We start from the raw sequence: 12,588 nt of genomic DNA, 5'->3' as shown, positions 1-12,588 counted from the left end.
ATTCAGTAATGTCCACTTGCTGTTGCAAACCAAACTATGTATACGTATGTATGTTGAACTTATTTTGCATCACAAGTAGCCAACCGTACAAATCAGAGGTCAACTCACTACGTGTCGAGCAAAAAGCCAGAGCATCCACGCGTTAAGACGTGAGCACTGGGTCAATACCACAACGCTGTTAGTAGCAATTAGCTAAGCGAACAAAGCAAAAGCTTCACAACCAGTATATTTAAGAACTGTGGGTGACTGCAAGTTGCGTAAGTCACACAAGACCACGTGTTGCACACTCGAAATGAAGGACGTTGGGCAGGTGCTCCAAATCGAGGGCAAACACATTTATTGTGGTTAATCTGTAGAATGCAACAGCACGTGTGTCACACACAGCAATCTTCACCGAGTTGCCATTAACCACGTGACTGGTGTACACGTCCGGTTAATTATTAACAGTTTTCTCTTAAATCCACTTCTCCTACTGATTGTCTTTAACAATAACATTTGCACTTCACTATTCGAATATTACTTTAATCCTAAACTGTATGTCTCTCTATACCATCCACTTATATCGGTATCTTACACCCATTATCTGTACTGTATGTGGACAGTATACGTACTGTATTTGTCACCATTGTACAAGTTACTACTTTACATGTGTTCTATTCTCAATATCATTGCAAGTAGTCATACTCTGGGTGCATGGGCATGGTTATAGAATAAACAGTATTAGGGTTAGAGAATTAAGAATTACAAGTATTAACTACAGTACGTCATCCTTTACAATGCAGTGCTAAAACCCCTCCAATTGAATATATCACAAACTAACAATTCAAAGCCAAGCTTTAAGTCTAGAACAAGTCTAGAACATTTCTTTAACGATCAAAACAACGATAATTGGTTCTTTACCCTTCTATCTGGCAACAAAACTGACACCTTTTTGCAAGGAGTCATGTTTGCATAGACCGCAATACCTGCAGTCATAAATACAAACAAAAGACATAACTCTGATAATGTGCACTGTCCTTGAAGTTGATTGGTCCACACCCGAGACAGCTTTCCTTCGAGCCTAGTCTCATATGGGTTGGACCAGATGACGCCAAAAGGCGCACTTTTGGCGTCATCTGGTCCAACCCATATGAGACTAGGCTCGAAGGAAAGCTGTCTCGGGTGTGGACCAATCAACTTCAAGGACAGTGCACATTATCAGAGTTATGTCTTTTGTTTGTATTTATGACTGCAGGTATTGCGGTCTATGCAAACATGACTCCTTGCAAAAAGGTGTCAGTTTTGTTGCCAGATAGAAGGGTAAAGAACCAATTATCATATTTTTACTGGCAAATGAGGTCCCCATAGTGATCAAAACAACCTTTGGGTTCTTTACCTGTAGAATGCAACAGCACGTGTGTCACACACAGCATTCTTCACCGAGTCGCCATTAACCACTCGACTGGTGTATACGTCCGGTTAATCATTAGCCCTGCCAGCTCCCCCACAGGCCCAACTCAGTCATCACATGCTGGTGTACACACGTGCATTGATGTACTGCACAGCACATAAGGACTTATTAAAAGAGTGGTCTATTCCTAATGTGCCACACACATATTGCCTTTTGAAGATTCAGTGTAAATGCCAAAAGCTCCAGCAGAGAAACTAAAGCAACTTACCAAGGCTCCTAGGAGTGGCAGAATCAACTTCTGAAGATCCAAAATACCCCCCTCCTTGTTGCTATTGCTTGTCCATCGACCATAACATGAAGTAACATGGGGCACCATGGTGACGAGATGTGAACTACCTCGTCTGGTATGAGTTTGCATGTCTCTCCCCGTGATCGTGTGGATTTTTTTCCAGGTCCTCTGGTTTTTCCCTCCGCATTTATAAACATACGTTTCGAGTATTTGACTGCTATAGATTTCCACATGATAAGCCATTTCATTGGGTTATCACTTGTGGCCAGGTCACTTTTTATAACTGAATAAATATGTAATGCCCTTTTAGAGTGATGTGGATGATCAATGACACCTTTCAGGAAATATACTCTTGACACTGACACATGATAACATATTTCCAAGCAGTGCTATGAGACAGTAGTTATTATCAGCCAGTTCAAATCATATTCTGAGTTATCTTAGCATCCACAGCACTTACAGTGACGAGATGCCAATTACTATTATTTTAAAGACACTATCTGTAACTGTATGTTTTGTATCTAATTGCCAGAGAGAAAGTTGTGCAAAACATTTTGAATGCTGTAGCATGGAAATGCCAAATATATGAATCGACTAGCATGCCTGTGGGATATGATCTGGAAAATGGCACAATTGGCAATAGGAAGCAGTTAAATGATTTGTTTTGACTATTAAAAGCCACAAAACCTTGCATCACTGCAAGCTTAACAATCTGCTTTCTCACGCTTGAATGAGCACATTGCTCCACTCAAAGTTATCCAATGACTCCTCTATTTGGTGCACGCACTCAGCTCACAGGCTGCATTACTGTCTGTATTTAAATTCCATTTCTTGTATATACCCAGTACATATTCAGATTGTTTTTTCTTGACCTTTGGTATAGTAATAGCTCACACTATAACATAAAAAATTGATAGACATAGTAAAATAAATGATGCCTTCTCACACCTGCAATACCTCCATGCCTTGTGTGCGCACAATATTTCACTAAATAATTTCACATCGGATGAAGCAATGGTGTAGTGCTTAGCCCATTGCCCTTTGAACCTGGCAACCCGAGTTCAATTCCCATCCATGGCTGATGATATCTGAACCGGTACTTTCCCTCCCAGTCCCGTCACCAACCCCGAACTTACCAGCGTGGTTAAGTATGGTCAAACAATCCCCATGACAGAAAGGCGTGGAGAGGGTGCATTAGGATCTCTGGATAAAATGCGCCTTACAAATGTAAATGGTCATTATCCAGCAGTCGATTGATAATGTGCTGCATATTATTAGTGATTATATTGTGCGATGTTAGGTAGAAAAAAAACAACCTTTAGAAAGTTGCCACGAGCAGTAAATTACCACAAACATGTGAAAGGCTTGACCGTAGATAATATATATAAATAAGGGGAAGTGGTTTTAAAGACATTGACAGGATTAGTGCTTAAGAGTGTTGGGCCATACAAAGCAGTAACACAAAGACACACTTTACCTTGGCTAAGATCACATTGATTTTACTGTCAAATAATTGAGTGCAAGATCACATTTAAAGACATATGTTTGTATATGCGTAGTGAACTACAAAAAAAATACGTATTTTTGTGATCAGCGTTGGCAGTGGTGCGAAAGCACAAAAAAAATACGGCAGTGTGAATAACGGGCCGTGTTGAGTTTTGTTGTTGTTGTTGCAAACCTGCCTTATGATCGATGTTTTCGCTATTGTTGCTGAAAAATTTACATTTGCCATGCCAATCAATAAATATAATAGGTACGGCATATTCTCAGATTAATATGATCCACTGTAATTTATATGACGACATGAATCCCCCTCTGGACTTCGCATCTGATAGGTCCACAGTGATGACATAACCTTTTTTCCCCTATTTAAGAGCTAAACGGGAGGATTTCTTCACAATTCTGGCTATCACCTGATGAAGCTGGTTGTTGTAATCACCAGCGAAACGTCGTACTCGAATTGTAAATGTTGTGGGTTTACCCTCTAACACACCGGTTTGCTGGAATACTAACTAATTGTTACGTTTTGTTTACGTGACAAACCTTACTAATTGGCTGTGTCGGGTGGTGGCGGGTTTAACGACACATTTATATTTACGTGAGCTAACAAACAAAAAACCTTTATCACGGTTGACATCTGTGGTTATCTCTCTAAAGAGTGTTCCGTACTTGCATTGTCTCATGTTTACTCCCTTTTCTGTAGTTGGGCAAGGAAAATAATTGTGTCAGCACGTGTCACCAGATGAGCTTATGTGGCTGTGCCTGTGGCACGTAGCTCAGTTTAAATTGTAACACAAGAAACGTTGCTGTGCACAGGCAACAAAATGTGCTGTTAGTTTTAAACAAGACACACAAATGTGTAAAGTGCACACAGCCTTTATGCAAAAAACATATCAGCATTTCCTCAAGTGCATTGTAGTCCGATTAGCATGGTTGGCTACGTACGGTGCCAAAAAAGATCAACATACATACATACAAACATACGTGTCTGAGATCACCATTAAAATAAAGTTGAGCAAATGTGACCAACTCATAGCAGCAGCAAAGTTTTTGTTATTGTTGTCTAAGACAAGAGGACCACAATGCACATCAAATGTTGATGGTTATTGCATATTCACAATGGCTGTGCTTTTGTTACACATTTTTGCCTCTTGTTTTCCAGCCTACAAAAAATAAGTTATGATAAGTTATTCTACTGGTTTACAGATTTGAGACGTGTTATTGCAGAAACATTTCAGAGTAGAATGCACACTTCTATATGACCAATGGGAAATGTGTCTTTTGGTTAGTTTTTGTTTCAGTAAAACCCATAGTATTGAAACGGGTTAGTGGTAGTGCATGACATTGAAAATGTACAGGACAACCAAACACAATGCACAGTGGTATGAACGCTTTTTGAAGAAGACTGACTCAATTTGTCAAAATGCACGTCTGAAGCAGATGGCTATGTTTTTTCTTGAGAAGGTTGCATTCATTAAATATATCAAAATCCTGATTTTTGTGCATTTATTTAGGCATGGTGCATTGGCAGATATATATATAAAATGAGGTCAAAAGAGATAACATTTCACGTAACAATTCAATGAAGGTGAATGCTCAGTCAGCCAAATTTCTGGGAGTTAAATCCTCAAGGTCACAGAATCCATTAAACTTTACAGAGGTGTGAAATCATAGTACCCCCTAACAATTGCGGAATAATGTTCCAATGCATATGCAAGGCAGAGGCTTAGAATTGTTTAGGAGTTGGCCCCAGGTAGCCTAAGTGTTATATCAAAGCGAATTCGTGGATTATTATTATTATTATTGAAATCATAATTAGTATAACCCAAATTCATCCCCAAAACTGTAGACCGATAAGTTTGACAATGGAACATTTGAAGCCACAATGCTCATCATTGCAAAATACTCTTACAGGACATCATATATTGTAACATTCAAACATTGGGCTATATATTGAGGTAAAAATGAATAGAATTTAGTCAAGAACTATCACCATTAGTCTTGCTTTTTATATACTGCTGGATGAAGATCTCCCCAAGTCGTAATCATTTATCATTGTCTCATGATGCAACGATACAACTGAATCATGCACATGGGCTGAACTCATCGCTCCATTACCATGGTGGTCATCCTTTCTCCCCATGCTCCTTTGCACACTGTTCAACTTCTCTTCCATTATTCTTGCCAGTTTCCATTTCCAATCCACGTCGTAGCAGACAATGTGCACTGACTGAAAACGCTCTTCCTTTGCAAACACTACTGTGTTGCTTCCCATTATCCACGTTGAATGTTCCACAAGTACTCCAACCTGCTCTCACTCGTCTTCTTCATTTTGATAATCAGAGCTCGATGCTGTTTGTTTAACCCTTGATAAACGCACGCTCTTCACACCTATCTCAGAGACAATTGTTGTTGCTGTTGTAAACTGATAGGAGTTTAGAGACCCACAGGGCACATGTAGGGGTCTCGATTAACTAAATTGGCCCAGGAGGAATTCAGCAGGAAACATTAATGTTAGCCTTGCTGCATAAATATTGCCATTAGTTTAATGTCTTTGCAGGGAATGAGGTTTGGGAGATGGAGGACATACATCAGTGCCTTTCATTGTGTATTTATCCAGTGTGATTTGCACTATATATATTCTGCTTCTCTGTATAGTCTGTTCGGTTTTTGTCTGAGTGAATTCTGGGGGCGTCATTGCAAGATGTTGACTCCCTCGCCTGGTATAAAGGAGTGTGCGGGTTCGATCACGGCCGTGAATGCCTGTATATCTCGAGCTTGCATCTTCTTCCCGTGGTCGCATGGATTTTTCACTGAGTCCGATTTTTTCCTCCACATTTAGAAACATGCGTTTACAATATTTGGCTGTGATATATTTCCACATGATAAGCCATTTCATCTGGCTCATTGGGCCTTACCTGGTAAAATATATTTTTTTTGTTGAATAGTAGTTTCTGAATACAGTATTTTGTGCATTTTATATTATGTATGTGCTGTAGTTGTGTGTGGTCTGACCATATTGGTCTGTTTTAAGCACGTGTATGTATCCAGAGTTGGTTTACTATGAATAGCACTAATATTTAACTTGTTTTAAAAGTATATTAACAAATAATAGCTTCTAAGCTACTTCTGTCAGCTTAAACGTCAATGCAAATATATATAATATTATTTTAATTGCATTGTATTAATGTATTCATTTTGAACTGCCTTGGAAAGAATGCCTATTTACAATTATAACAAAACTAGTAATTAGATAATTGTGGATAATTCAAGTTATAGAATAGTTAAGCAGACAATACATATCCTTCACAAATATGTCTCGCTACGTAAAAAAATGTGAAGTATTTTTTATTAAAAAAAAAAATTCACACAACCATCAGCTCCACGGCATTCTGAGAGCGAACAATTTTCCCAGCATTGATTCAAAAGACATAAATATAGTAGTAAAACATATATATGGGACACAATACAACTACATTAGTTAATAGTTCAATGTCCGAATGTAACGGTCAGAGCTTTATTGTGTCCTTAAAACTCCTCTCATTGACAGTGCCTATAACATCGCTCACTATGATTACGGTTTTTGGGAGGGGAGGTCAGTTTTTCTACTTTAATGTAAGGTTGACATTGGTTCTAGGTTGCTCCTGCAAGTCATCATAAAACACTACAATGGCAAGAGAACAATACTGAGGGAACACAATGATTGAATTTTATTGTGGACAACCTAAACCATTTACTCCGATACGAGAGAAAGAACTTAACGACACTGCCTCGTGTTCTTTCAACAATATTAAATTTGAAATTCAGATTTCTTCGTGCCATCCTATAACATGTTAGTTCATGTAAATTAAATGTTAGGTTAAATGAGCAAGTACTTGGTGTATATATTTGAAAACAAACAATGCAAGTCAATAACAGATGGATTTTTATTGAAATGGTACCCTTGACTAGCCCCTGTTATGAAGGTTACATACAGCGTGGGGCATTACAATGTAACCATGGACAATGTAATTATATGATTGTTTCACATTCACAATGTAAATGTGTGGAATGCAGTCAGTCCAGAGGGGCAATGTTTGATGCTATTCAATAGCAGATGCTTGGAGATGTTTACCAAAAAAGTTAAAACTCAATATGCAGCCTTAAGTGAAGCCTTCAATCTGCCTAAGTTACAAAATGTTCACTCGCAAAATAAATATAAACTTACGTACTAATACAACCGTAAATATAATACAATTATGTACCTTGTTGAAATTCCCTTCAATTAAATATTTTCATGAAATATGAAGCAACATTATTCTTGCTCTGCTATATTGAAACTAAAACTAATAATTGTAAGATGTTGGTGCTACATAAATAGTGTATATGTTCTGTATAAATACACTGAATTAAATGTTATACATCAACTCAGGAAGTATCGGTTGCACAGTGGTTTGTGGACTGTGCTATAAACTTAGCGACCTGAGTTCAATTCCCAGCCAATGGTTTCCATCGGTGATGAGTGATATATTTAAACAGTACTGGGTCCCAGTTCACCAATCTAACTAACACGGAGAAGTATGGCTAAATTCCTATGTGCCCAACCCGTCGTGGGGAGGCCTTCATCCAGCAGTGGATTGACAAAGGGCTGTAAGTTCTTCTTGGTTCTTTCGGTAAAGTCACGTAGAAGGGAAGTAATACAATAATACAAATAAAACATAATAAAATTATTCTCACGACGTTTCGGCCACAACGCAAGCAGCCGTCCTCAGGTGATAACCAGGTCCGTCGAGGCGACTGTAAGTTATTCGTCATCATCATCATCATCATCTATCCATTGCTGGTTGAAAGGCTACCCAAACCATCACCATTTCTCATAGTCTTGTGATGCAGCAACATGTCTAGCACCTGCACTCACGCTGATTTCATCTCTGCATCTCTAAAGTGGACGCCCTCTTGAGTACATTATTTCCTTCGAGATGCACTCCACCGTTATTCTCGACCACCAACCATCATTCTAGCGATGTATCACGCCTACTTTTCTTAACAGTATATATAAATGTTCATAATCAACGTTTTTGGGTTTAGATCGCGTTATTTATAAATGTGTCGTAACCCTCCACCACCCGACACGGCCAATCAGTAAAAAAGTGTCACGTTGACAAAAGACAAATAGTTCACTGCTTTAGCCCACCGGTGTGTTGAAGCGTGAAACCACAGCATTTACAATTTGAGTACGACGTTTCGCTGGTAATTGCATCCAGCATCATCGGGCAATTCGCCAGAATGGTGAGGCTCTGCTGTGTCTCCCGTTCTTATATAGAGCAGCAGCAGGGTGACGTCATCATTAACTCATTAACTCATCAGGTGCATAAATGTCTCTAACGTGTGCATTTTCTCTAACCCACATGTCCCTCTTTCTCTGCCACAATGTAATTCCAAGCAGGTACAACTCCTCACGCTTCTTCGTGCTTTTGTTCCATGTTATTTATGAATGCCCATGTATTTCCTCCATATATAATAGCAGGTAAAATTGTACACTGATTAAGAATATCCTTCTTTAGGCACATCGGCATGTTGCTTTTGTATTATTCGGTTCAGTTTCATCATGATTATCCCAGTTTAACACTTAGGCTTTCGCGACCAATATTATTCATAATATAGGTTTTTGGGTCAGATCGCATTATTTATAAATGTGTCGTAACCCTCCACCACCCGACACGGCCAAACCCGTGTCGGGTGGTGGAGGGTTACGACACATTTATAAATAACGCGATCTGACCCAAAAACCTATATTATGAATGATTATCCCAATCTGCCTTCAATAACTGTACCATGTATACTCCAACATAAATCTTCAACGGTGTTCGGGCTGACTGTCTATTGGTGAACAGGACCTCATCCTGCACCGTTACTTACGATGTGAACCGTGTTCCTGGCTAGCTCCCAAGTTGACGGGAGTCATCTGAAATTGAGGAGCATGCTTCACATCTTAGTTGGGTATCTTCTCCAATCAGCACTGGTCAGCATGGTCAAATATATTTCCACATATCTTACGGTCGCGTATCTCTCATCTGATGGCAGCGTAGCCTGAAGCATGATGCTCAGTCATTTGGACCTCCGATGTCATCAGACATGATGACAACAGGGTAGGTGCAGGAGTAGTGGATGTTAAAAATCATTGACTAAGAACAGGATACCATCTTTTAAATTCATGATTTTGTATTAATTATTATATAAAGTCAGGATGCAATTAGGCCAAACCACTACTACATTTGTGCATGTTAACTACGCTTACAGTAGTATGGTTGAATGTAAACAACATAGGAAGAGTTGCTTAGTAAAAATAACCTGTTTAATATGAGCGTTCTTTTTTTCTAGTGAGCTAATCAATAGCCTCGGCTGCTCATAGTGCTGTATATCTACACATAATTTACCTTCACATCAATATGGCAGACATTTGCTAAATTAGCTCTCAACTTCGCTGCAACCTAGCTGTGAGCCAGGAAGGGTTAAGATGTATTACTCAACGCCTTTAAATAACTAATTGTAAATATATTTAATTGAATATACTAACATTGTATTGCCTATCATTCAAATGTTTCTATGCACTTTAAAGGCTGAAGTTTTCGTACGAAATTAAATCACAATCAAATAAGTATCTTAGTTATTGAAATATAACAGTGCCTAAGCACACAACCTCACCACAGTGTGGTCATTAAATTCCTACGGCATGTCAAGATTAATCTGAAGTGCTTTTGTGTCACTATGAATCTTCTGAGTTGTGCATACATATTTCAGCTGTTTAATTAAATGTGAAGGTTTGAACACTTCAAATTATTTAACATTACCAAGTTTTTTTAACCTTTTAAATGTCTGTTCAGTGTGCATAACAAGTCATGTGTATGTTAGCAATGTTGTGCTAACATAAATATTTGGTAAATGAAAGTTATCGTCAATAGGTACGAATGCAAAATTTAAAACGCAAAACATGTGAATGCACAAATTTGGAGCCAGAGATGGAGAAAAAAAAGCAGTGCTGGACAATGTAATAACTATGATTTCTCAATTAACAGCATACCCTGTGACTAAATGTGATGTATTAGGAATGTTGAGAACACTGTGACATGGCTTTGTTTTACCAGGTCTTGCACGGACCCTGCATGATGTGGCGTGAATTGGCTTCAATATGCTGCAATATTGTGTAGTGTGGCATGGCGTATCGTACCGTACCATGCTTGCAGACCGGGCAGCACTGCTCTGGCTCGTAAACTGGGTTCACGCACTCTGGGACTGCGCAGTCAGCCACGACGCAGGACACCTCCCCGTTCGCTTCACAGCGGCAACGCTCGCATGGGGAAGGCTGCACCAGTAACAGTCCGCATGCAACCACACAGTCCACGCAAACGCCACCATGAAGACTTGGATTACACAGCTCGCATACGTACAATAAACATATAATCCGGTGTATGTTGTGACACTCAACTTTGTGGCAATGTTTTTTTTTTACATTGATTAAATACCACAGTGCTTTATAAAATATTAATGTTTCATTTAATTTCAAGAGCAAAATAAATTGCGCTCCAACTGACAGCCTGTGTATATCACATGCAGAGAAGCTCAATATGTTCCTTGGAAGCTTTGGCATGGCCTCTGCTGTATTTCACCATAAAATGCAATACATTTATACAACATTGCTGATTACGTGTTGGGGCTAGATGTATTTAAAGTTGGCATTATTAAATTGACCGTGCGCTATCATTTTACATATAGAATATTCATTGACTTCAACAAGAATGTTCAATGATAATTGTGGAATAAAATGCTATTCATCTTTTTTAATTCATGACACGCCAGGATGTCAAAGGAAAGAAGAAGCAGTCAGAGCTCAACAAAACATTTACATGTTTCACCAACAGATACATGAAATATCTTTACGTGCAAGGAATCGTATGCAGGTTGCTTGTACTTTACCGTAATTGCTGACACAATGTAAGTGCACATTTACAGTATGTGTTTTGGCAAATCAGGATTGTTTGATATATAATACTATATTTAGCAACATAAAGGCACAGTGTTCTTAATAAAATGTATTAATTCAATCTGAAAAATGAAGTCTATTAACAGGAATTTTTTTGCTGCATGTTGAAATCTTTGACGTTCATCCTCACAACAAGAATTATACAACCATTGTCAGGAACGCCAATACTCTAACTTACATCCAGCAGCATTCACAGTTTTAGCAACCCAAACAATTGGCATTTCCTAAACACGTTAAAAACATAATTGTTCAGCATCTGAGAAATCCAGCAAGCCTGCAGACTGCCTTAGTTACATTTTGTTTTCAACAATGGCCATCTATCTACGCAGTGACAAAGACGGGAGGAGCTGGTATGATGTCAGGCAGACCGCCCTCCGCCACCGCCACCCCCCCTTAACACAGCGGCCCCGTTCTACGCCGATTGACCCACGGCGCTTGGTTTAAAGAAAAAAACATAGTTATTGATTCCCCGTACGGTTTGTATGTTGAATCCCCGTCCCTGTAAGCAGCGTCGTGAGCGTATCCAATTTCTCCTTCTGTGAGTTGACAGTGGCCGCTACCAACCGCGAGTAGCGGCGTTTAGATGTATACACACACACACACATATCGAGTGCTCTCACTGAAGTGGAGTTTTTGTTGTTGTTGGAAAAGCGGTCACCCTTGGTAGATGTGTCAAATGAAAAGTGTCACTGGTCGCATGTTGAATTAATGTGCAGTCTACACTGACTGTTGGGGTAAGTGAAGTTGGCGAACACCGATGAAAGCTGGCACGGCACAAGAGGAGGTGGGTGGTAAGAACCACGCCTGGCCATCTTTGTCTCCCCAGTGATAATGTTTATTGCACATCTGCACCAGGTACACATTTGAAGTTGAGTCGACCTTGGGGGGGGGGGGGCGGCGCAGGGCCGTTTCAGATATTCGTCACTGATGTTGGCCTCGAGAGGGAATCGAACTCAAATCGTCGTGTTCATAGCGCAGTGCGCTTACCACTAGCACGATGCCTCTCCCCACGTGCACTAACACACGCGTACGCTAGCCCGTAAAAAATTAACCCGTAAAAAAAAGATTTTCACTATAAATCCTTTATATGCGTGGCATCGGTTTTATTGTATTATTCATTTCTGTTTTTCTTGAGTAAGAGTTTCATTTTTATCACATTGGTATTTGAAATTAAATATGAAAACATTTTTTCCTAAAAAGGGGAAAATTTTGGAAAAAAAATTTCACGAAAATAAATTGTCACGCACAACGAGTCTGTGTGCAAAATGTCAGCTCGATTGGATCACGGGAAGTGGGTTAAAAAACGACCAAAAGATTTGCACGGTCGTAAGCACGCAAGCAAGCAAGCAAGTGAACTTAATATAAAGGATTTAAAAAAAAACAATGAAA

General features: G+C 39.3%; 1 protein-coding gene across 2 annotated transcripts in view; it reads right to left on the bottom strand.

Annotated features, from left to right (window-relative positions):
- Positions 1 to 12,588, bottom strand: part of LOC133345366 (von Willebrand factor C domain-containing protein 2-like) — a 45,727-nt gene that overhangs the window by 31,326 nt on the left and 1,813 nt on the right. Inside the window, exon 2 of one of the 2 annotated variants that reach the window (XM_061556061.1) lies at positions 10,387 to 10,521. In XM_061556061.1, coding sequence (XP_061412045.1) covers positions 10,387 to 10,521 — 135 coding nt within the window. The remainder of the gene's footprint in view (positions 1 to 10,386; positions 10,522 to 12,588) is intronic. The other variant, XM_061556060.1, reaches the window with a different exon arrangement.

The sequence above is a fragment of the Lethenteron reissneri genome, chromosome 21, assembly GCF_015708825.2.
Source record: "Lethenteron reissneri isolate LAM-NWPU_2019-01 chromosome 21, ASM1570882v1, whole genome shotgun sequence".
NCBI lineage: Eukaryota > Metazoa > Chordata > Hyperoartia > Petromyzontiformes > Petromyzontidae > Lethenteron > Lethenteron reissneri.
This window is presented reverse-complemented; position numbering and strand designations above follow the sequence as displayed.